At 51.5% G+C, this 26,082-nt stretch overlaps 1 protein-coding gene across 1 annotated transcript in view; it reads right to left on the bottom strand.

The window, feature by feature from the left end:
- SLC4A3 (solute carrier family 4 member 3) overlaps nucleotides 1–26,082 on the bottom strand; it is a 475,170-nt gene that overhangs the window by 403,355 nt on the left and 45,733 nt on the right. Inside the window, exon 3 of the mRNA XM_086958435.1 lies at nucleotides 19,954–20,107. Coding sequence (XP_086814561.1) covers nucleotides 19,954–20,107 — 154 coding nt within the window. The remainder of the gene's footprint in view (nucleotides 1–19,953; nucleotides 20,108–26,082) is intronic.

The following is a 26,082-nucleotide window of genomic DNA, read 5'->3' on the forward strand; positions in this document are numbered from 1 at the left end:
TTTTGCCCCTGCCAACTGTTGGCTCCTAACCACGAAGATCAACTTTGCACATCCAGTCTGGCCGAGCTAACCTCTCTGCACCCGGTCTGGGTACCGAAGAGCCGGCTGGCCCCCTTGCTCTAAGACCCCTTGTGACCCGGGCTCTCATTTGGGAGTTCCCTGACTTGTCCCTAAGTCCCCCTGTGCAGCCTGTTTGCAGGTCGACCCTTTTTCGTAGCGCACCGGTACCACCCTCAACAGCACCCTGCTCCCGGTGAAACCGGTGACATTGGTGAAACCAACGTGAGCGGCAGTGCCCTGGTGCAACCGTCCGTGTCTCCGTGAGGTCATCTGGAGTAAGAGTATCCTTGCTCCCCAACTTAACAGTGGAGTTTTTCTGAACTCCGCGCTCTACACGATGCACAGGGTTAGGAAAAACTCAGCCAACTCTGGAAGTGGGGCATCATTTCACGTCCATGCCTACTTTTAATTATTACCTCAGTGATACATCAAATGGTCTGCACTACCCTCAGAAAAGCCTAACTGCTCGCCCACACGACCACAAAACAGAGCGTTAGTGTTATCTACTTTAGCCTTGGTGAGCCAATTGGGGGTCCACTGGACTCTACACAGTGTACTTCTTTTTAGTGCAGTGTATAGAGAGCCAGGAGTGTCTTTGGAGAGGGAGTGGAAATACATCACCCTCGGATAGGATGACAACCGAGAGAGACATGAAGGGTCACCTCACCAAAGCTGAGTTGCTGGCCAGGCGTCCAGCCAGACTGCGTCCGGGTCCTGGTGTAGTTGCTAACCTCACCGACGTAGGAAGGACCGGTCGGCTTCCGGGCAGTGCTGCCAGTCTGACCATCCACCACACATTGGCTACAGACACAGGTACACAGTGAAGTTTTCACGGTTGCTCTACCCCCACTAACAGTGTCATTTTAGGGAATCTAGGGGCCCTGGTACAAGACATATTTTGGGCCCCTTGTTTGGAGCAATTTCGATATGTTACTTGCTTTCAGATAATTGAAGCTCTGATGAGCTCAAACTATATTGAATTGAACATTAAACTTTCAGAAATGAGAGAACACAAAAAATAGCCAACAGGTGAAGCTGTCTGCATCTACCAGCCACATAATGCCAAATAAAAACGTGAACAAATGTGGACAGCCAAACTTCCTTTTGCTCTTGGGTCCAGATTTTTATTTTCTTGCAAAACCAATATTTTACATGGAAATCTGTCCCCACTCTTTAATATTAAAATAAGGCAGATAGCAATTGTAGATTTAATTACTAACATTTGCAATCACAAAGAAATCCCTCTCCTTGCGTGTCATTCTTGCAGCAACAAAACTGCTCCAAGGATCCCACTGGGTGAACTGGTCAAGTGGTGCTCAGTTCTCTTCTCTTGCCTTGTGCTCCCTCTTCTCCTTCTGTGTGTACACTGCTATAGCTTTAAGCCTTGAATCTGCTAATTAAGAAGATGCAGAGGGCTTCAGGGGCCACAAAAGGACAGGGTGATAAAGAGAACGGGATACAATGATACCCAAAGCAGACAGAAAAGAGAGGTAGGGGCAGAGGTGAAGCAGAGGGATAGCTAAGGTAAGGTAAGGGGGATATATAATGTAAGAAAGAAAGGGGTGATGCCCAAAAAGAAAGCGTTGGAAACGGTAGTGTCTGGTTGGCTGAACGGATGCCCCCAGCCAGGCAGAACCCACTGCTCCCTACGAGGGCAGGTGATTACACTCGCTGTATTACCCATGCCCAACCTGGGTAACTTGGCACTGAGCAGTCAGGCATACTACAAAGCAGTGAACACAGCAAAGACACAGCACTCACTCGTGATACATACACTGCGCGTCACAAAAGACACTTCACACAGGATGTTTGTATAAACGTTTATATTAGACACACTTATGCCATCATCATAACATGACCTCATATACTTTTGGGCATAAAACACATTCAAGTTCAAGTTCAAGTTCCAAAATTTGTATAACGCACTACTCACCCAGAGGGTCTCAAGGCGCTTGAGGGAGGTTTTTTAGTTGCTTTCTGAAGGAGAGGTGGTTCTGTGTAAGGCAGAGGTGGGTGGGGAGAGAGTTCCAGGTTTTGGCCGCTAAGTAGGAGAAGGATCTTCCTCCCATGGTGGATCTGTGAATTCCCGGAATTGCGGCGAGGGCTTGATTGGACGATCGTAGCTGGCGGGAGGGGGTGTAGAAGGACAGTCGTGTGTTGAGGCATTCGGGACCTAGGTCGTAGAGGGCTTTGTGTGCGTGGGTGAGGAGACAGAACGTTATTCTCTTGTTGACAGGGAGCCAATGGAGATCCTTCATGTGGCCGGAAATGTGAGTTTGTCGAGGGATGTCCAGTATGAGTCTGGCTGAGGCGTTTTGGATGCGTTGGAGTTTTTTCTGTAGTTTGGCTGTGGTCCCGGCATAAAGGGTATTTCCGTAGTCCAATCGGCTTGTGACCAGTGCGTGAGTGACCATCTTTCTTGTTTCGGTGGGGATCCATCGGAAGATTTTTTTAAGCATGCGTAGGATGTTGAAGCATGATGATGAGACGGCGTTGACTTGTCTGGTCATCGAGAGGGAGGAGTCCAGATTAAGCCCAGGTTATGTGCGTGGTCCGTAGGTATGGGTGCGGTTCCCAGGGCCGGTGGCCATCATGAGTTGTCCCAGGCAGAGGGGGATGACCCTAAGATGAGGACTTCCGTTTTGTCCGAGTTGAGTTTTAAACGACTATTCTTCATCCACTCGGCTACTTCTTTCATTCCTTGGTGTAAGTTGGTTTTGGCGGTGTTTGGGTCTTTGGTGAGGGAGAGGATCAGCTGAGTGTCGTCTGCGTAGGAGATGATGTTGAGGTTGTGTTGGCGTGCGATGGATGCGAGGGGACTCATGTATACGTTGAAGAGGGTGGGGCTGAGTGATGATCCTTGTGGTACGCCGCATATGACTTCAGTGGCCTCTGATTTGAAGGGGGGGAGGCGGACTCTCTGGGTTCTTCCGGCCAGGAACGATATGATCCATTCCAATGCTTTTCCTTGTTTTCCGACGTTGATGAGTCGTTGTATGAGGGTGCTATGAGAGACTGTGTCGAAGGCTGCGGAGAGGTCAAGTAAGATGAGGGCAACTGTTTCTCCGTTGTCCAGTAGTGTTCGGATGTCGTGTGTTGCTGCGATGAGGTCGGTTTCGGTGCTGTGTTTGGCTCGGAAGCCGGATTGTGAGGGGTCGAGGGATTTGTTGGATTCGAGGAAGGCGGCGAGCTGACTGTTGACGGCTTTCTCAATGACTTTGGCGGGGAATGGGAGGAGCGAGATCGGGCGGTAGTTCTTAAGTTCGGTGGGGTCTGCTCTGGGTTTCTATAGAAGGGCGCTGAGTTCGGCATGTTTCCAGATTTCCGGGAAGGTTGCGGAGTTGAAGGAGCAGTTGATGACATCGCGGAGATGGGGTGCGATGATGGAGCTTGCTTTGTTGAAAATGTGGTGTGGACATGGGTCGGTTGGCGATCCTGAGTGGATGGAGTTCATCAGGTGGATGGTGTCTTCGGTGGTGATGGGGTTCCAGGCGCAAAGGTTGTTAGAGGGCGGTGTTGGTTCGGAAATGGGTGGAGTGGACATATCTTCGGACTGGTTTTCAAAGCTGTTGTGTATTTCGGCGATTTTGTTGTGGAAGAATGAGGATAGAGAATCGCAGAGGTCTTGGGAGGGAGAAATGTCGTTGGTGCCGGCGGTGGGGTTAGCAAATTCTTTGACGATGTTGAATAGTTCCTTGCTGTTTTGGGCATTGTTGTCAAGTCGATCCTTGAATGCTGATTTCTTGGTGGATCGGATTAGTTGGTGGTGTTTGCGGGTGGCGTTCTTGAAGGTGTCTAGGTTCTCAGTGGTTGGGTTTTTTCTCCAGGTTTTCTCGAGAGTACGACAGAGATTCTTGGATTTCTTAAGGTCATCGTTGAACCAGGGGGCTTTTTTGCTACCTTGCTTGATTCGATAGTTTTTCCAAAGTGCAAGTTCGTCGGCGCTATGGGTGATCCATTGGGTGAGGTTAGTGGCTGCTTGGTTTGGGTCCGATGATTTGGTTGGGGGGTTTTGGTGAAGCGATGTGAAGAGTTGGTCGGTGGTGATTTTGTTCCAGTTTCTTCGAGGAATAGGTTGTGGGGGGTTGTGGGTCGTGGACTTTTTGTAGTTGAAGTGAACGCAGCTGTGGTCCGTCCAATGGAGAGCTGTGGTGTGATCAAAGGAGATGTGCTTGCTGGAGGTGAAGATAGGGTCGAGTGCATGTCCGGCGTAGTGGGTGGGGATGTCAACAAGTTGATTGAGTCCTAGATTGGCCAGGTTATCCAGGAGGGTAGTGGTGTTGTTGTCGTTTTTCTTTTCCAGGTGGAAGTTGAAGTCTCCCAGTAGAATGTAGTTCTCGGAGGGGAGGGCATGTGGGCTGATGAAGTCAGCGATGTCTTCGCTGAATTGTGTGCGGGGTCCTGGTGGTCTGTAGATGAGGGTGCCTCTGAGTGTGGTTTTGGGGTCGGTGTGAATTTGGAAGTGAAGGTGTTCGGCGGAAGCGAGGTTATCATCGGAACTGGTCGTGATGCGGATGGTGTTCTTATGGATGATGGCGATGCCTCCTCCTGTTTGGTTGGTGCGATCTTTTCGGATGATCTTGTAGGTGTCTGGGATGGCTATGGCGATGTCAGGAGCTGATGAGACGTTCATCCATGTCCGGCGATGTAGTGTCGAGTAGGTTCCAGAGTTCGATTGAGTGTCTGTGGACTGAGCGGGTGTTGAGCAGGAAGCACTTTAGTTGGTTAGTGTCGGGGCTCTGTTTGGAGTTTGTGGATTTGGTGTGGGTCCTGATGCAGTCGAACTTGCAGGAGTGGCAGGTGAAGGGTCCATGGGTATGTCCTGGGGCGGCTTGGTAGCAGTTAGGTGGTCGGCCGGGGTTGAGGGCTGAGAGGGTTGCGGCGTCATATGTTATGCGGGTGGAATGGGAATTGCGGGGGCCAGGGGGTATGGCGCTGGGCTCGGTCCAGGCGCGGACGGGCGCAGACAGGCTTACCTTTGGCGCACCTTCGGCGCTCATGGGGCGCTACCGCTGCGCGTGAACGCTGCGCGCGAATGCATCTGTCATATGCGGATAGTGGAGGGGAGGGGCGAGGGAGGAGCAGCTGGGAGGCGGGAGCGGGGTGGAGAGCCGGGCAGGGAGGCACAACAACAACAACAAAAACAAAATGGCAGCAGGCCAAAAGCGAAACAGGATTGGGGCACAATATGTAAGAAACGCGATGTGAATGGCAGTGGAACCGGCACAAGGCACAATCAGGCACAAAACCAAGATACAGGCAGCACAGTACAATTGAGCAGAACGTTGCCGCGCACTTTGGCAGACTAGCGCTACGATAATATGCAAATTAGCGATATGGAAATAGACAAGGCAGCGCAGCACAATTGAGCAGATATTTAAAGCGCAATAAGGCGATCTAGTGCTACGAAAGTATTCAATTAGTGATCAAAGCAGGCAGTAGTCTGGCAGTAGGCGCTACGATACCGAGGGCAGGGAGCAGCGTGATGCGCGACCACTTCTGAAGAAATCAGGACGGTCACATTTGGTAATATTACCAGCAGTGCCATGTCCACTTGTATTTTTATGATATTCATAGTATGCACACTGTGTGTGCTCCTAATCCACCCCACCCACACAGAGAAAGAGCACCCTTGTGTGGTGTGACATGCTATCCACCCCAGGCCCACCCAAGGAGTCCTGATAATATAGTCTCACACGGTTATAGGGTACACTGCGGGTCACAACAATATCAAAGATATGTACATTCACGAACTCAGAACACTTTTAAGCAGCAACGCGGACTGGAGCCACGCAGGAAAACCCAATGTCAAAAGATAGTGTGCTTTTGGCAACAATCAACATATAATGAGGCACCACTGGCCAGTGTCGTGAATCACAGGCGGTCCACACACAATCACTCCCACACACACATACTCACTACACGGGACTCGTCCAGCCAGTCCATACGGCACACTCTTGCACACACATACATACTCAACACCCTAATGTAGTGTCACTGGTACCCAGCAGGTCAATAGTTCGCCCTCTACAGACTCCGAAGCCCACGCCTCCCATCACCTTCTAGTTCCCCTCGCTTGTCCTGTACCTCTGGATGGAAGATAATAAGACCCGCCTTCCGGACACTGTGCCGCGCGTGGCCAAAGGCACACTTAGTCTGAGTCCAGAGGAAGGAGGTGGGAATATCTAACAGCTTTAATTAGGAGGCAGATGTAAACAAGGAAGAGGTTAGCAGCCACTCGGGAGGCTCACCAGTAGGTCTAACAAAACAAAGGAGTCAAGCAGTCTCTTGACCCACTTCCGAACTGACTCGGAAGCATTTTTTCAACCCAGTCAATCGCTCTTGCTACTACCTGGTGCCAAGATGTCTTTAGGAGGGGCCAGGTGTGGAGAGGGCAGTTGGTCCACTGCGATGAGGTTCAACAAGGGAACAACAGATGAATGAGGAGTAACACAGGGGAGCCTCTCTTTAGGATGAGGCGCCCCGATCAGTATGCGATGATCCTGGTCGTGCCCAGGCAATCCGAGCACAGCACTTGGTGTGCATTTGTTCAAGTCGCATCAAGCACTTCAGATTTCAAACATGATGAGTTGCAAATTCCGCGCCTCCTGGGGAAGGAGGCACAGTGACTTTTGCACGTTGAGATGGATTGCACCAGGCAATTCCGCTCACACACAGCGAGAGATGCGAGTTCATACTTCTGTAGAAAGGAGGCGCCACGTCCAGTGCAAGAGGACGCAGCTGCACCAGACCAGTCTTCTGGTCACACACACAGGCACAAGTTCAGCAGGGCCACATGAGGTAGAGAGGCACTTCTCCGGGTTCACCCCCACCTCAGAGGGTCGCACCCTGTGAATCAGACACTGCACACAATGAGCATGCAGTTGGCGTGTCGCACGAGAGGGATGTGGCATAATCAACAAAACGGGCCACACAGTGTCACACAACTGGTGAATCCGCTCACCACCAACCAGACGCTTATTAGTGTCAAGCTCCCCATAATAGAGGAACCACACGTCTTAGATGTGGTCGATATTCCTGGGCTCCGCACAAGATAATCTGGTGTCCAGACACACGTCTGGGTTCCACGCTCACACCAGTTGAGCTTCAGTAGCTGAGATGGTGTAGGTTCCTTGCAGGAGATCTTTGATGTTCCTGAGACCTCCAAGAGAACATGAGACCCGCGGTCGGGCACTAGGTGAGCACACTTCAAGGTGATACCCTTCAGCAGGTCCTCGGCTCAAGCCAGCCTGTATTCGGATAGTTATCCTCCATGTTTCACAATAGGGTCCTCTGACAATGTGCACCACGCAGTCTGGATTCTCGGTCCCACGTCTCCACAAGCGTATCCCGCCCTTTGCTGAATCATGGCACCCGTAGTTATACTGTCATGTGTCTTTGTGTGGTATAGAGGTTGTCTCTTTGAACCACAGATGTCCCTCCTAAGTTGGAGGTCTGTCTGCCATGGGGCCTTGGAAGACAGATCTTGATCTTTAGTGGGGCCATGATCCGGCTCCTAGAGGTCAAGTGTCACAACCTCTATCTCCAATCTATCCCAGGCAGCCCTCAAATGGCAGAGCCTGCGGTTCCTATGGGATGCCCATAGTTTATGGCTGTTGATTGGGGAATGTACAGATGTGCCCCCACCCCCGACCCCTTCTGTCCACTGCAGCCAAACACCACCTTCCCTGAGCCTCTTGGAGCAAAGAAATGTCCATGTTCTATGAGTAAAAACAAGAGCCAGTTCTGCTGCTGCTTCTCACGAACATTATTTCATGTTTCTGGCCATGGAGCTCACTCAGCTCAGCCATCATTTATTTCAGAATTCTTTCTACGCCAGATCCTTATTCGAGGTTTTGGGAGCTGTAATAGACGTAGGCACGGACAAACGACAATATTTAGTTTGAAAGAACACTAGTTATAGCCTATGCATAATGCAAACAACACATTACATTGGACGATTTCAAAATAATGGCGCCCGATGTAATGGCAAACATGGGGATGGAAGCAACAAAGAGTCACCAAAGACGGACAGCGGGGGCCATGAAACTGCACACTGTTCCTATATATTGTGCCCTGTGCCCTGCAAACCCTTTTGCTTTTGGCTGAACCCCCCTGGCGTGTTCTGCTGTCCATTAGCTTCGAACCCGGAGCCAGTGATGGCTTCTCCTCAGGACTGAGCACTGCTAACAGATGGCTTCAATCACATGTGGTCAGGCCTTCTTTCTGATGCAAATCTATTCTGCAGGAGTTTGTGGTGGTTGTTTGGGTGTGAGCATGAAGCAGGCTGAGAATAATTCCATTTGAGAGCTGTTTCATGTCATTACCGAGCCTGTCGATGTCTCCAACCATCGTTTCAGAAGCTTTCAGTGGGTCAGGCAGAAGGAAGGGTCGCCCCCTTAGAGTCCCTGTAAAGTGGCCTAGCCTTGCTGACATGAAATTGGCCCCGCCCCCTGTTTGCTTTGTAATTCATATTCTATAAGTGGCACTTCTGAGCAGATCGTGCCCAAACCCCTCTTAGCAATGGAAAGGGTTTGTGGCTGCAAGACCTTTGATATGAAACATTATGAGGCCGCTCCACTGCAACGCACTATTGCAGTCTGAAGTAATGTCAACCTCTTCCCCATGTCAACCCATGGGCAGGACAGACCTCAGAGGTGATAAAAACACACAAAGGTATTCCTCACTAACTGGGTAACGTGCGCTAATGCGCACACCGACCTGCAATGGCAGGAGGGTACAGAGTTCCCAGCACCAGTGGTGCGAGTGTGCCCGTCCACGTCTGCACAGCAGACTGGAGACTGGTGTCTGTATGCACGCACCAGCCTGCATTGGAACACGCAATCATGGGCACCGTGGGTACAGGCTCGTGCTCACAGACGCCTACAATGGCACGCTCCCTATGAGTTCACTTACAATAGATACCAGTGCGCACCCACCGGTCTGCAATTACAGATCGGCCCATGTTTCAGAACACAGAATCAACACCAGTTCCCAACATGAATAGGGAGGGTGCACGCACTTTCACGTGGGATGGACAGGCCGGCCACATCACTTACACATCCCATTGCACCTTTGGTGCAGGGCACAAACACCACCATGCACGGATCCGCCAGACATGGGTGGATCCTCTTTCGGGTGCCATTGTGCACTCCTGGCCAGTGACAGCACACCAGGGGCGACATGCATCAAGCTGTTTAGGAAGTGCAAACGGTGCGATTCAGTAAAATCGGCCGTTTGCGATTCCTAAATACCTTTTTATTATGCCTCTATCAGCCTTATTCATGAAGGGGCCGTTTTGCGAGCCCCTAATAGCGAATCATAGCGATTCGCTATTAAGGACTCGCAAAACGGTAATCATGTAGGAATCGCATAATAAAATGCGATTCCTACTGATTCCTTATTTGCGATTAGCAAATTGCTAATCGCAAATAAGGAATAACTCGCCATTCATTCCTATGGGCCAAGAGGCCCATAGGAATGAATGGGGAGTATTCCTTATTTGAGATTAGCAATTTGCTAATCGCAAATAAGATTGCGATTTGAAGGGTGCCAGGGGTGTCCACAGGACACCCTGTAGCACCCCTCAAATGATCTGTGACACAGGTGTTGCACACACACATGTCCAAAGGACATGTGTGTGTGTAACATGCAACTCAGAAAAATGCATTTAAATGCATTTTTCTGAGTTTTCGCAATTTACCGCGAGGTCTGACCTCGCGGTAAATTGCGCCTAGAAATAACGAAATCGCAAATTGTAATAGGATGTTGAATAGCATTTAAGGAATCTCAAATAGAGATTCCTTAAATGTCATTTCCTCGCACATTTGCGACATCGCAATTAGCGATTTTTGCTTTTGGGATGCTGAATCCCAAAAGCAAAAATCGCACTCGCAAAGGGCCGGATTCTCAGAATCCGGCCCTTTGCGAGCCGATTTAGCCTTCATGAATAAGGCTGCAAGCATTTTTGGAAAAATCGCTATTTTTAGCGAATTCCAAAAATGCGATTGCTCTTAAGGAATCACAAATTTGCGATTCCTTAAAAGCAATGCATGATTAATTTTAAAATTTGCGAATTCGCACTTAGGGGGGGCAAATTACCACGAGGGTGAACCTCGTGGTAATTTGCGTAAAAGGTTGAAAATGCTCAAATTAGCATTTTGAACACTGTCATGTTACAGACACACATGTCCTTAGGACATGTGTGTGTGAAACATCCATTTAAAAATACATTTCAGGGGTGCAGGGAGGGGTCCTTTGGACCCCCCCTGCACCCATGGAATGCATTAACATTTTGCGAATTCCAATTTGCGAATTCGCAATTCCCATTGATTCCTATGGGCCTTTTGGCCCATAGAAATCAATGGGAATTGCGAAATCGCAAATTGGAATTTGCATAATATTTGCGATTCGGTAAAAAATGCGATTTTTACCAAATCGCAAAAATTATGCGATTAAATTGATGCATCCCATTTTGCGATTCCTTATTTGCGATTCCCTATTTTTCGCAAATAAGGAATCGCAAAACCTTACATTGATGCATGTGGCCCCAGGTACCTTGCCGATAGGACCATGGATGCAAGGGTGCAGACACAGGCCTGCACCGATAGGCCTAATCTGGAGGTTGGAACACTGTAATTGCAGGTATACACTCATCAGCCCAAGATGGAAGGCCCGGGCATATACCCAAAATGGTTTCTCACTACCTGGGCAGGGAACAACTACTTTTTCAGGGGTCCCTCTAGGAGGTGTGGTTCCTGGCTAGTTCCCAATTTGGATGGAATGTGGTCCCGAGCGATGGTCAGTGGCTGAGATTAATTCAAACATTCCATCCACCATCTTTCTGTTTTTGCAATTTGCTACTTTGCCCATGCCTTAAAACGGTTCTTCCATCCATGACCAATCAGTGTCATCCCCCAGCCAACCTCTATACCCCCTCAGGCCACACACTGCCTTCCACAAGCACAGATCCTCACAGCACACAATCACAAGACCTGGCAAAACCAATGCCACTGCAGATAACTGGACACTGGGCAGGCACTGGCCACTGGGCAGGATCTGGCATTAAATAGACAATGGGCACAAGTTAGGCACTGGACACTAGGTAGGCACTGGGTACTAGGCAGGCACTGGACACTGGGAGGGCAGTGGCACTGAGTAGGCAATAATTCACTAATTCACTAATTCACTAAATCGGGCCTCATCAGGACACGGGCAAAAGGAAAAAACAACCTCAAAGTACCATATTGTATAAGAATCATCTCTAGGATGTTGCTTAAACAATTGCATAATTCCTGTATGTGTTGTAATGCACATAAATGAACTGCGTAAAGGTGTAAGGAAGAAAAGAAGAAAGGAGCCAACGGATCATTGTAGATACACGCTTCTTTGGACTGCATGGATGGATGATTCACCCTCTCCAGTCTGTATTGGACTACCTCTTATTCAGATTGCCTGAATATATTTGTTTGGGTTTAGCAACCGTCTTTTTAGAAAGAATAGGTAGGAAGGAATTGTGAATGTATAGATTTATATATATTCTGAGTACGGTTGTTCTCTTTGTGTTGAAAAAACAATAAAGAATTGCTCTAAATCCTATTTGGAGTGCGCATGTGACTGCAGAAATAAGTGTAAATAGTCATGAGGCACTGAATACCCATCTTTAAGAACTGATTTGTGTTTTTCAAACAGGAACTTTTGTGTTATTTATTCCTCCGCATCATCTTGTTCTTTGCCCGAGTTTGGCTCTTCAGCAGGAGGACAGAATCGTGTCTCTGTTCGGCAGCATCATCGACGTGCTATCCGGGTCTGGAAGACGGGTACCGGGAGCACTGAGGGTTTCCCGGAGGAGCTTTACAGTGCAGGGAATCAAACCTCTCACACCGTTTACGGTGCAGGGAATCAAACCTCTCACACCGTTTACGCCAATGCGGTTGTAGCGCCATTTAATGAGGGGGACACTCCCCAGCTCATTAAATGGCACTACAACCGCATTGGCTCGAAAGAAATGTTTCAAGAATTATGAAAAGTGCATAATTACATGAGCCACTTGCCTCTCCGACTCACGGTATATAATTGCACTATTACACTTCACGCGCCGTCCTAGCTGGTTCTAATTGTCACTTGCGTCGCTACATGTATGTCACCTTCACATACAACTGATACAACTGTTCTGGCTTCAAATACGTTTGAATACATGATGCTATAAGCACTTATATCAAATAATTGCGAGTCTCCTTATTGCTTTTCGTTCAATGCTTTTGCATATCATTGTAACTGTCACCTAATAATACCAGTGGGGTCTTTGTTGATTATTTACATATTTCGTTACCCTGTCCTTATCTGGTATAAGGGTTGGTGCTCCTGTAGCCTTATACAAGGATTTAAAATCCAACACATTCCCTGGTGTTGCGCGCCACCTAGCGCAAGTCGTAGAAACGTCTTGCGATGTAAAGGCACACGTGGTACCAATGCGGTCATTGTTATGTGCCTGCGTGGTATTCTCAGCGTTGCAAACGCTGTTTCCCGCAGATACAGGACAGGCGGGTGCGGGAAGTGAAGGATGAACAGCTGGTACTGCGTAGATGACAGGACTCACGGGGAGGCTTATGGGCTGGTTGGCAACGTACAGAGGCACAGCCAGCAGGTGAGAAGGATCGGGTGTCTTAGGAGGGGCCGGTGGGCCCAGGTGGCGGAGTCATACCCGAGAGGAGGAGGGGGGGGGGCACAGCACATCTCTGACTCTGTATCAATGAGTGAATCAGGATTGTCTGGGGCGGCGGCGCCCGGGGCAGCACAGACCTTTGTCATTAGAGCAGGGTTTCAACAAGAACCAGCGCCTGCTGTCCCTGTGCCGGGCTGGGAAGTAATTAACACATCCATTATGGGGGCGCCTAATCAGATTGTGTTTGTACAATTGAATCCAGTGTCCTGAGCTCAGAAGGGCTGGAGGGGACCTCAGTGGTGGTCAGGTACGTGGTCCTGCTCTGGACACAGTGTGAGCCCAGCAGACACTCATGGGTGGGGCGGTCTGTAGGGTTAGAGCCCGGGGGAGGGCTTGTGGGGGCAAAGACCGTTGAATGAGCACAGGTCCACAGGTTTCACAGACCTGGACAGCAGGGAGTGAAAAGGGGCTGGCATGAGCTTGTCCTATCATGACAGAGGGGCTGGACTGCATGGGAGGCTTCACGACTCGACTGTCACGATACCAGGACCACGGCAGGGTTTGGCGACAAAAGAGGGCTTCGAGTGCGTGGCCCGGAGAGCAAGGGAGCCCCGCGGATAGTCAGCCATTCAACAACACAAGGCGGGCTGGTGGAGTCCTGTCCGGGCTGCGTCGTATACGTGAAAAGATGGAAGGTTCCAGCCCATCGAGGCCGGATGGGGACGTGTCAGCCCACCTTCAGGGGTCAAAGGGCAGACAGGGGCTGCTGAGCCCCAACTTTACTGCTTGAGGTTGTTTGCCACTAGCGTCCTCAGGCCCCTCTGTGTCTCTGCAGACGGGGCCCACTGGCCCCTACTGTGGTCGTTGAGGTTGTTTGCCACTAGCGTCCTCGGGCCCCTCTGTGTCTCTGCAGACGGGGCCTACTGGCCCCTACTGTGGTCGTTGAGGTTGTTTGCCACTAGCGTCCTCGGGCCCCTCTGTGGCTATGCAGAAGGGGGCCCACTGGCCCCTACTGTGGTGGTTGAGGTTGTTTGCCACTAGCGTCCTCGGGCCCCTCTGTGGCTCTGCAGACGGGGCCCACTGGCCCCTACTGTGGTCGTTGAGGTTGTTTGCCACTAGCGTCCTCGGGCCCCTCTGTGGCTATGCAGAAGGGGGCCCACTGGCCCCTACTGTGGTGGTTGAGGTTGTTTGCCACTAGCGTCCTCAGGCCCCTCTGTGGCTCTGCAGACGGGGCCCACTGGCCCCTACTGTGGTCGTTGAGGTTGTTTGCCACTAGCGTCCTCAGGCCCCTCTGTGTCTCTGCAGACGGGGCCCACTGGCCCCTACTGTGGTCGTTGAGGTTGTTTGCCACTAGCGTCCTCGGGCCCCTCTGTGTCTCTGCAGACGGGGCCTACTGGCCCCTACTGTGGTCGTTGAAGTTGTTTGCCACTAGCGTCCTCGGGCCCCTCTGTGGCTATGCAGAAGGGGGCCCACTGGCCCCTTCTGTGGTGGTTGAGGTTGTTTGCCACTAGCGTCCTCAGGCCCCTCTGTGGCTCTGCAGACGGGGCCTACTGGCCCCTACTGTGGTGGTTGAGGTTGTTTGCCACTAGCGTCCTCGGGCCCCTCTGTGGCTCTGCAGACGGGGCCCACTGGCCCCTACTGTGGTCGTTGAGGTTGTATGCCACTAGCGTCCTCGGGCCCCTCTGTGGCTCTGCAGACGGGGCCCACTGGCCCCTACTGTGGTCGTTGAGGTTGTTTACCACTAGCGTCCTCGGGCCCCTCTGTGGCTCTGCAGACGGGGCCCACTGGCCCCTACTGTGGTGGTTGAGGTTGTTTGCCACTAGCGTCCTCGGGCCCCTCTATGTCTCTGCAGACGGGGCCCACTGGCCCCTACTGTGGTGGTTGAGGTTGTTTGCCACTAGCGTCCTCGGGCCCCTCTGTGGCTCTGCAGACGGGGCCCACTGGCCCCTACTGTGGTCGTTGAGGTTGTTTGCCACTAGCGTCCTCGGGCTCCTCTGTGGCTCTGCAGACGGGGCCCACTGGCCCCTACTGTGGTCGTTGAGGTTGTTTGCCGCTAGAGTGCTCAGGCCCCTCTGTGACTCTGCAGACGGGGCCCACTGGCCCCTACTGTGGTCGTTGAGGTTGTTTGCCACTAGCGTCCTCCGGGCCCCTCTGTGGCTCTGCAGACGGGGCCCACTGGCCCCTAGTGTGGTCGTTGAGGTTGTTTGCCACTAGCGTCCTCCGGGCTCCTCTGTGGCTCTGCAGACGGGGCCCACTGGCCCCTACTGTGGTGGTTGAGGTTGTTTGCCACTAGCGTCCTCGGGCCCCTCTGTGGCTCTGCAGACGGGGCCCACTGGCCCCTAGTGTGGTCGTTGAGGTTGTTGGCCACTAGCGTCCTCGGGCCCCTCTGTGGCTATGCAGAAGGGGGCCCACTGGCCCCTACTGTGGTCGTTGAGGTTGTTTGCCACTAGCGTCCTCGGGCTCCTCTGTGGCTCTGCAGACGGGGCCCACTGGCCCCTACTGTGGTCGTTGAGGTTGTTTGCCACTAGAGTGCTCAGGCCCCTCTGTGACTCTGCAGACGGGGCCCACTGGCCCCTACTGTGGTCGTTGAGGTTGTTTGCCACTAGCGTCCTCCGGGCCCCTCTGTGGCTCTGCAGACGGGGCCCACTGGCCCCTAGTGTGGTCGTTGAGGTTGTTTGCCACTAGCGTCCTCCGGGCTCCTCTGTGGCTCTGCAGATGGGGCCCACTGGCCCCTACTGTGGTCGTTGAGGTTGTTTGCCACTAGAGTGCTCAGGCCCCTCTGTGGCTCTGCAGACGGGGCCCACTGGCCCCTACTGTGGTCGTTGAGGTTGTTTGCCACTATAGTGCTCGGGCCCCTCTGTGACTCTGCAGACGGGGCCCACTGGCCCCTACTGTGGTCGTTGAGGTTGTTTGCCACTAGAGTGCTCGGGCCCCTCTGTGACTCTGCAGACGGGGCCCACTGGCTCCTACTGTGGTCGTTGAGGTTGTTTGCCACTAGAGTGCTCGGGCCCCTCTGTGGCTCTGCAGACGGGGCTTACTGGCCCCTACTGTGGTCGTTGAGGTTGTTTGCCACTAGAGTGCTCGGGCCCCTCTGTGACTCTGCAGACGGGGCCCACTGGCCCCTACTGTGGTCGTTGAGGTTGTTGGCCACTAGCGTCCTCGGGCCCCTCTGTGGCTATGCAGAAGGGGGCCCACTGGCCCCTACTGTGGTCGTTGAGGTTGTTTGCCACTAGAGTGCTCGGGCCCCTCTGTGACTCTGCAGACGGGGCCCACTGGCCCCTACTGTGGTTGTTGAGGTTGTTGGCCACTAGCGTCCTCGGGCCCCTCTGTGGCTATGCAGAAGGGGGCCCACTGGCCCCTAGTGTGGTCGTTGAGGTTGTTTGCCACTAGCGTCCTCGGGCCCCTCTGTGGCTATGCAGAAGGGGGCCCACTGGCCCCTACTGTGGTCGTTGAGGTTGTTTGCCACTAGCGTCCTCGGGCCCCTCTGTGGCTCTGCAGACGGGGCCCACTGGCTCCTACTGTGGTCGTTGAGGTTGTTTGCCACTAGCGTCCTCAGGCCCCTCTGTGGCTCTGCAGACGGGGCCCACTGGCCCCTACTGTGGTCGTTGAGGTTGTTTGCCACTAGAGTGCTCGGGCCCCTCTGTGACTCTGCAGACGGGGCCCACTGGCCCCTACTGTGGTCGTTGAGGTTGTTTGCCACTAGGGTCCTCGGGCTCCTCTGTGGCTCTGCAGACGGGGCCCACTGGCTCCTACTGTGGTCGTTGAGGTTGTTTGCCACTAGCGTCCTCGGGCCCCTCTATGTCTCTGCAGACGGGGCCCACTGGCCCCTACTGTGGTGGTTGAGGTTGTTTGCCACTAGCATCCTCGGGCCCCTCTGTGGCTCTGCAGACGGGGCCCACTGGCCCCTAGTGTGATCGTTGAGGTTGTTTGCCACTAGCGTCCTCGGGCCCCACTGTGGCTCTGCAGACGGGGCCCACTGGCCCCTACTGTGGTCGTTGAGGTTGTTTGCCACTAGCGTCCTCGGGCCCCTCTGTGGCTCTGCAGACGGGGCCCACTGGCCCCTAGTGTGGTCGTTGAGGTTGTTTGCCACTAGCGTCCTCGGGCCCCTCTGTGGCTCTGCAGACGGGGCCCACTGGCCCCTACTGTGGTCGTTGAGGTTGTTTGCCACTAGCGTTCTCGGGCCCCTCTGTGGCTCTGCAGACGGGGCCCACTGGCCCCTACTGTGGTCGTTGAGGTTGTTTGCCACTAGCGTCCTCGGGCCCCTCTGTGGCTCTGCAGACGGGGCCCACTGGCCCCTACTGTGGTCGTTGAGGTTGTTTGCCACTAGCGTCCTCGGGCCCCTCTGTGACTCTGCAGACACGGTCGGGCGAAACCCTTCCATACTTGCCTCTCCAGATAGCCGGGCCGAGCACTCACAGACCCCTCAGGGAGGTAATGTGGGGTCACAAGCTGAGAACTCACCAGTGAAACGGATGCAATAATGAACTGTCAAACCTATTGATTGTCTTAGAAACAATAAAGTTATTTAATAACACAGCAACATGCAATATCACACAATTCAATGGGGTTCAGCTCCGGGGTTGTGAATTCAGCTACAATTCCCAGGTAAATGTTTACACCCTTTATGGCCCTCTTCCCATTCTAGAAGTTTCTGTGGTGTCCAGAGGACTTCAAGTGCAGGCATAGTTTAGCCACAGGGTCTCTGCTCATGCCAGCACCTCTGTGTTCATTGCAGCAGTTCATAATCACAATGGGATTGTTTCACTATCCATCAGTGTCCAGCTGCAGGACGTGATCTGCACGTCCAGCTGAGTCTTTCGCGTGTGAAGCCGCGCCCTGCTCGCGTTGTTGCGGTCGAGCGGTGCTCGCAGTCACTCTCCTGGCCGGTGCCTTCAGTGGTGACTCCTCTGATCTAGGATCTCAACGACAGCTTCACTCAGGACATGGCCTGCGACTTGCTACTTGGATGTCCATCCTGCCAGATGGGCCCATGGGCCTGGATCCACTGGGGGCTCACTGGGATCAATTATGGCCTGCGGGTTGGGATCCCATGGGGAGATCCTCTGGACGATGCAGCCTCAGGGCCGCGAGAGGGCCTCTGCTTCAGCGGTGACAGCAGCTTCTTCACTCCATTCCCTTTGAGTTGTCCAGCAGCAGGAACAGGCCTTTGGCATTGTAGCGGGGCCGGACATGAGGTGATTACTTCTCAGGTTTGATTGTTGAACATGGTCCGCTGCGAGGCCGCCATGACAAGGTAAGGCCCAGCCTTCAGGTCCCAAGGTAGTCAGCATCTTCTGGATGTTCTGCCTCTTTGAGCCGCGCTGTTGTCTCTTCCTGGACAGTCGGCGCTGCTGCAGCGCCAGGCACTCTTCCTATCTATCTGAGCAGGCAGGTCGGCTTCGATGTGCGAGGCTGACCTTCAGCCGGCTGTGCAGACTTCAGGTGATGCTCCTCCATCCTGGCGATCATGCGTGTCCACTGAGGGTCTCCCTGCTGACATGCATCGAGTTCCGAGAGCTTAGCTCTGAGACTGAGGGGTGGCATGCATATGCTCTCTCTTCCCAGGTGGTGGCAGACTGACAGTGGTGGTAGAAATAAATCTATAGTTATGGATACTTTATCCATGTATTCTAATAAGGGTGGGCTACTCGTCCCCCTCCTGATCCAGTCTGTGCAGTCTCTCATGCCTGTGGTCCTGTTGCCTATGTCTACCTGGTGTGTGTTTGAGAGCCCATGGGGGTCCTGGGGAAGGATGGTGAGTTGAGCTTCTGTGTGTAATGTGCGCCTCTCTGCTGGGCATTCCAGCTCCCCATGCCCCTCACTATTCCTTGGTGAAGTCTGGTGGGCTTGGGTTAGACACTCAGTCTTATCTGTGTTTAGCTGCACTAACTCTGCTAGGAGGGACCACTTCTGTTTGCTGATGGTCAGGCCCCCCAGTTCTGGAGTTACTTAAAATTCCTCTTTGATGAATACTCGCAGCTGATACTGGGGAAGACAGTCGGACATCCTTTGCATGCTTTGGACAATGTGCCTTGTGATTGGAGGGGCATCCAGGATTCAAAAGTATCAAACCCTCTGATTGGATCAACCTATAAATCAGAGGGGATGAAAGTCTGGCCTTAGCGGTCAGTTGCGGTTCAAGCATGGTCTGAGATTTTAAAGAGGGGACCGAAGGGGTCCGTATGAGGAAGCCATTTACAGCCTGCAGCGTGAAGGCAAGATAAGAGGTCTGCGCACCCCTGGGTGGGGGTTAACTTGAGGACGTTTTGCCTGTAACTGATGGATTACGCTGGAACGGGATTTGCCAATTCAATAAGAGGCGAGAGCATCGGTGAGAAGATCAGCTGTCGTGTGAGACTTGTAGGTGTCAGTAGACGCTCCCTTCCTTGATAGTGGTTCCATGCCTGCTCTACGGGCACCCTTGGTCCACGCCCGTCCCTGGTCACAGAATACATTTGGTACCTCTTGTTACTAGCCACAGGCCTGCACCTCTGTACACATGCTAGACTATCCCGATGCCAAAGTACAAGCCAAGATGCCAGATACATTCGGGCTCTCACAGTAGAAGTGCACATGCCTATTTATGATGCAGGAGACATTCCCATTCCAACAGGACATGTCTGAGAATGTCTCCAAGATCTCCTCCAATGAGATCCAATCTCTACCGCAATCAAACAAACCATGAACAAGTATGGGAGGTATAGGTTTAGTTGCCGCTCTTGTAAAGTATCATGAGGTCTTGTGAAGTTGCCCTCAGTCGTTGCTACAAATCTAATATTTTTGATAATGGTGGTTGGTGTAATGAATGAAGGATTGGATGCCGCTGGAGTGGTTAAGTTGCGTGACTGGTGCCAGAAGTCATGTATTGATTGCGGTAGTGCAATGCGATTGTGGCTGTTGTGGCTGAGTCACAACACTGGTGTTATGAGCCATGAATTTGTTGCTGTGGTTGACAAGTGATGGATTGTTTGTGACTGATGTATGAGTTAGTGACTAGTTGTGGCTGTTGGGGTTTGTTCTTAAGTGGTTGTCAGCTGTACAAAGGGATGTCCTGTAGTTCATAGAGCTTGGTGGGCAGTTGGTGGGTAGTTTGTGAGGCATATATCAACATTGTGGACTTATCAGCAGTTTGCGATGACTTAAACCTGGGCTCTCGATGTTACGTTACGGTACTTATAGCACGCAATCCTGTGAAATGTGTTGTACATGGGCACGTTTATGCAACTTACATTCAAAGTCCTTCTCACTGTAGCTGCGTCGCTGCTGCTCGAGATCTCGTGAAGAAGACTTGCTTATCAGTTCCCCAAATGTGCTGATGGACAGGGTCTTGTCCAGATCCTCCTCCTCCGGCTCCGGAGAACACTCCTCCGCACCAAGGTCCGCCTAGAAAGAAACCAAGAGCATTGGAGGTTTGTGCATATGTCAGCTCCAACATATCTTGGTGAGGACTCAGAAGGTCACACTTCTCCAATGACACCCACGTCTACCTAATCCCTGAAGACCCATGGTTGGGTCTTCAGGGATTAGGGTCAACACAGATTGTGGTCCCCAGACTTGCTTCTCCACCTGTGAGTATCTATCCCAGTTCACACCCCTTAATCAGTGGTGTGGATTGTGGACAGAAGACACAGACACACCGTCCAGGAATTTATTAATACAGGAAAGAAGACTCCTGGTAGGACCATCCAGAGTCCAATATCTAAACCTATGAGTAGCCTGTTAGCAGTACTGCCCCTGCAGTTACATTTAAAAGATACCTCCACCCATTGACGTCTTAGCTTGACTCACCTGGAGGGTGTTTTAAATTATTTGTCACAAATGAATTGCTTTTAAAATAATTCTCCAGTAATGCTAAAAGTCACTTGTGTGTTCACTTGGTCGTGTGTTGACGCAGGACTCCATGTCTGTGCTGTTGTGTAATGTGTTTAGTATACTTACACCTTGTAGGACATACAGCTACCCCAGAAGAGGGGGTGATGGGTTCCCCATACTGAATGGAGGGGTCCCAATCAGATCTTCAGTGGCCTTAGATGCAATCAACCACTGGTCACTTCCACTCATCGTTGAGGGGTCAGTGGGACAAACGGGGTACTGTTATTGACAGTTTTGTATCTTTCATGTCTACGTGGTCTCCGTTTATCCATAAGCTTTTTGTCAATGTCCCACTGCAATCTTACAAATAGCATGCAGGCGTCACAAAATATCTTCAATCTCTGCATGGAACCACTAGGGAACCTTGTGTCTAGTCAAGTCAAAATACTTTATTCGGCTTTACAGATAAAACCCTAAAAGTTACACAGCACCATAAAACAGTATAAAAATATAGTTCATAACAATAAAAAGTGGTGTTGAATCCAGTAAAACACAATAGGGTTTATATATCTATACTACTATTATAAAGGAAGAACTTTGCACCTTTGAGGCGGGTAAACTCGGGAACCACAGCGCCAATCCACACACCCGATACATCATTGTAATCGTCAGGGCGTGCAGATGGACATAGGCTATATAAAGTATAAAAATATGCGTTATTTAAAAAATGAACATTAAAAAAAAAGTAGTTCCTTCGAAGTAGCGCCGGCCGCGACCTGCGTGCTGACGTCAGGAGCGCGCGGAGGAGCGGCGTCCAGGAACGCGAGGAGGAGCGGCGGACATGGCGCAGGGCAGTAGCGGTGATGAACGGCGGAATAGCGGTGAGGACCGGCGGACAGGAGGGAGGAGGGGTAAGCGGCGAGGAGCGGTGAAATGAGGAGAGCGGGGGAGGAGCGGCGGCTGAGGTAAGGCTCAGGGCAGGCGGGGGTCGGGAGAGGCGGGGGTCGGGACAGGCGGGGGTCGGGGCGGGCAGGGGCCCTGGCTGCTTGACAATGTCGGGGCGGGCGGGGGGCCGGGCTGCTGCACAATGTGCGGTGACATGAGGAGCGCGGGGGAGGAGCAGCAGCTGAGGTAAGGATCCGGGCAGGCGGGGGTCAGGGCAGGCGGGGGCCCGGCCTGCTTGACTATGTCGGGGCGGGCGGGGGGCCGGGCTGCTGCACAATGTCGGGGCGGGCAGGGGTCGGGGAAGCCTGATTGCTCCCGGACAAGGTCGGGACGGGCTGCTAGTATACATCTAAAACAGAAGTGTCATGCCAAAAGGGGTCTATTAGTTGTCCATAAAGACCTGATACAAATGGTATACATTCTGGTTTCAACAGTTGCAGGTAAAATAGGTAAAATCGGACAGGGCGGACCTGGGTAAAATTCAACTTCTGTAAGAGTGGAATTAAAAAATATCTGCGAGGAACATTGTAATAATTACAAAAAAACATAAAGTGCATCAAATCCTGTAGAGACACTCTGTCGCAGCCACAGGATGCTAACACTTGTCCTCTACAGCTCTCCTTTGGTACAGCTAAAAGCAAGTGAAAGTAATCCAATCGAAACCTGACCAATAAAAAACGCTCATGGGCCACAGAAGATACGGTTCCGTAGAGGGAATAGTTTTGAGAATCACAAATTTACGGAGGCTATGTTTTCCCTTTCAAGGTAATCTCTTTCAAGCTTTTTTAATGTCATAAAAGTCTTCTTGACAAAACCCACATCCTCTACAGTAATAAGATCGGTATTTAAAAAATGGTCCGGCCGCCCCAGCTCTTCAAAGCAACCCTTGATGTATTTTAACCATGGAATGCATAGCATGAAGCCGAGACTTAAAATATCCCTTAAAATCTGGTGGTTAACAACTAAATCTTTGTTCAGCCAATAATTGAGCCAAAACAACAGGGGGCGCATAGCCAAGATATCACAGATTGAAGGCAACCCCACTTCTTCGTGAACCATCAGGTTAGATGTCCCCTTTGGCACTCCAAGGAGACGTTTTAAAAAAGTGTTCTCCACCACCCGTATGGCATAAATTGCTGCATAACCCCATATTTCATTCCCATCATTTGCGATGGCAACACTTTGTGCCTGGTATATCTTCAACATTGCCACAATAGGGCGCTTACCCATTTTAGTGGCAAAGTTGAAGATTGCTGGGTTCGTCCGTGTAACCTCCCCCTTGCTTCTCTTAAGAAGTGGCCCCCTATTCAGGTAGTCGTCTAATAAAACACCCAGATAGGAAAATGTCGCGGTCAGTGGCACCTTTTCGTTGCCCACTTTGAAGGGATACTGCTTCTTCGGGCGAGTCCCGACCTGTATAATATAAGATATAGAATTTTAAATTGCTAGGTCTCGGTCATCCATGAAGCTCTGAAAGGTGTTAAGCAGGGTCTGCGGGTCCCTTGCTGTCCTGGCGATGAGGACACCATTGTCCGCATAAAGCAGACAGGCAAACCTCGACGACCCTCGTAAGGAAAGTCAGCCCCTGTTTTTACAAGGGTCTTGTGTAGGTCGTTAATATATAGATTCAATCAAAATGGGGCCAAAATGCATCCCTGCCGTACATCCCTCCTAATATTAAAATCCCTTGAAACACAGAGATCCTCTGCATATCTGATGTTAGCCTTGGTGTCCCTATGCAGATCGTCAAGGAAGCCAACCAAATTAACCTCCACCCCCATGGCCCTCATGGAGTGACACAGTTTCCCGCAGGTGACACAGTCAAAAGCGGAGGAAAGATCGATGAAGGCCATGTAGATCGTACCTTGGCGGGTGATTGTAATCATTCCCCAAGATCAAATATAAATTAAGGCATTGGGCTAAAGTGGAATGCCCTGGGCGAAACCCATATTGAATGTCCGCAACAATCGCATTCTCCTACACCCAGAAGGTTAATCTTTTCAGAAATGCCCCACCTACAACCTTGACCACGGAATCAAGAAGGGAGATCGGTCTATAGCACAAAGTGCTATTACGATCGCCCTTCTTGAAAACCCGTACAATTGTTGAGGTGCTCCAAGACTCCGGGCAACCAACCCTGGCCGCTGCATTAAGCACGGCCACCAGGACTGGAGCCCAAAAAAGTGGGTTTGATTCAAAAAGGTCTGGAGGGATACCAACGGGGCCTCGGGCCTTGTTGCACGACAACCCTGTGATGCCCGTCTCCACCTCTTTCTGCTCAAATATTACTGGGACACGCGTGTTAGCCTTAGCTTGGGGGTGTTCAGATGCCATCTCGCCTTTAAAAATAGATGTAAAATGTGCCACCCATTCGTCCTCAGTTATAGTTGTGCCCATTTCTCCGTCCCTTGCCCTCTCGAATAGGGGACGATTAATAATACCCCAGAACCTAGAGCTACTTGCTAGTGTACTGGCTCCAATAGTTCTCTCCAGGTTTCCTCCTTCAATTCGCCCTTCCTGGATGCCAGTGTCTGCTTGTATATGAGACGATGGGCACTAATCAAAGATTGGTCTCTGTGGATAGTTTTTAAGGCTTCCTTTAAGAGTCTCGCAGCTCTGGAACTAGGGCGTCAAACCAACTGGGCTCAGAAGGCAGTGATCTATGAGAAAGGGCACTTAACAGAGTCCCTACCTTAGAGATAACATCATCAAAGTGCTTGAGGACACCCACAGGACGGGTGCCCGGAGACACACAGGATGCAATCTCAGATGCGCATTTGACTTCCACCTCGTTATAGAATAAGTCCGGGGTAACCTGAGACCACTTTAGGCGCCGCCTTCCATCCGTAGATCTCATCTTGCCTGGCATCAACACCCTATCCTGGCTAGTCCACACCCCCCCAAACCCCCAAATGTACACAGATGGGATTATGATCACTGAATGCACTGTCCATAATTGCGAACCCTCTTATTTTGTTCTGTAGACCAGCTGAGATCAGGATATGATCAATAAAACAGCCCTTAAATCAACCTTTAAACAAGGGTACAGACTGTTTACTAGGCGGAGCAGAGCAGGCCATTGGGGGAAGCAGATCGAATAAGTTGAGCAAATTATTAAGGGCATCCCGCTGAGCAGAATGCTCAAAGTGAAAGCCCTGTATCCTTGCACACCCCAGATCTCTCCTACAAGCAGTTGCCGGGTCACCATAAGGGTGGATATTAAAATCTCCCATTACCATAAGGCTGTTAGCAACAGAACCACACAACTTCCTTATGAGGCTACTTAATTGGGCAATCTTACAGTCGTCCTGGGCAGGCGTGACATTATAAAAATGAATAATTCCCAGGATAGCCTTTCCTCTTTTCAGGATGATAGCTTGAAGATCTTTATTATCGAAAGGGAGTTGTTGGATCCTGCTTTTTCCTGCTTCTTGCTTCACCGTGCTAGTCCAGGGGAGGACTAGAGCGCCCAGCCTGCCCTGCCTCCCTGTTTGACGCCCATCCAATATGTCACCTGCTACAGCACCTGGAGGTGCTTTAAAAACAGCACGGATTCCCGCATCTGTGGGTCCCACTTTTTCCTGCTTCACTGCGCTAGTCCAGGTGAGGACTACAGCGCCCAGCCTGCCCTGCCTCCCTGTTTGACGCCCATCCAACGAGTCACCTGCTACAGCGCCTGGAGGCGCTTTAAAAACAGCGCAGGTTCCCGCATCTGGAGGTCCCGCTTTTTCCTGCTTCTTGCTTCACCGCGCTAGTCCAGGGGAGGACTACAGCACCCAGCCTGCCCTGCCTCCCCGTTTGACGCCCATCCAATGCGTCACCGGCTACAGCACCTGGAGGCGCTTTAAAAACAGCACGGGTTCCCGCAGCGCGGGACGTGAGAGGGCTATGCCCGGGCCAAGGGCGGGCCCATCTGAGCCCGTCAGAGCCAGGAAGAGACAGGACAGGGCCAAACCCCTCGGTTTTCAAAACGGAAAAAGCCCTATAGTCAGCTGGCCAATGGCGACATCATGGAAATCAGGGGGAGGCAAGCCCAATACACCAAAGACACTGGTGAGTTCAACACTCGATGGTTATTTACTTAGGGCATCAAAGGCGATAGAAAAACAAATTGAAACGGCAGAAAGAAGGTTATCAGTTGGAGGGGGAAGTGTGAGAGACAACACACAAGGGGAAACAGGTTCTGTTGATATAATTGAGACTGCCACTAACGGTGAATCCTGCAACATATGCCTTATGGACCCAGAGTCAATATATGGACACGAGATCCCGGAGCAGTTGGTTGTCTTGTCACCTGCTCCATCAAAAAGTAAAATGCAGATTATAAAAAAGAGGAAGAGTAAACATATGAATCCACCTCGCTCTATGCACACTAGGGCTAAGAAAAGGACACTAGGCCCAGTATCGGTCATTGATGAAGGGATCCAGGCTTCAATTACCGTCTCTGATGTAACAAATAACACAGAGCTTCCCCTCTCCAATCTTGCAGAGACAATAACACTCTGTATTGAGGAATCGTCGAAGAGAAGCCTATGTCCAATAATTCTGAGACTGGACAAACTAGAGACAAATATAGAATTGTTGTTAGACTGTGTTGAGGG

Source organism: Lissotriton vulgaris, chromosome 2_1 (genome assembly GCF_964263255.1).
Source record: "Lissotriton vulgaris chromosome 2_1, aLisVul1.2, whole genome shotgun sequence".
NCBI lineage: Eukaryota > Metazoa > Chordata > Amphibia > Caudata > Salamandridae > Lissotriton > Lissotriton vulgaris.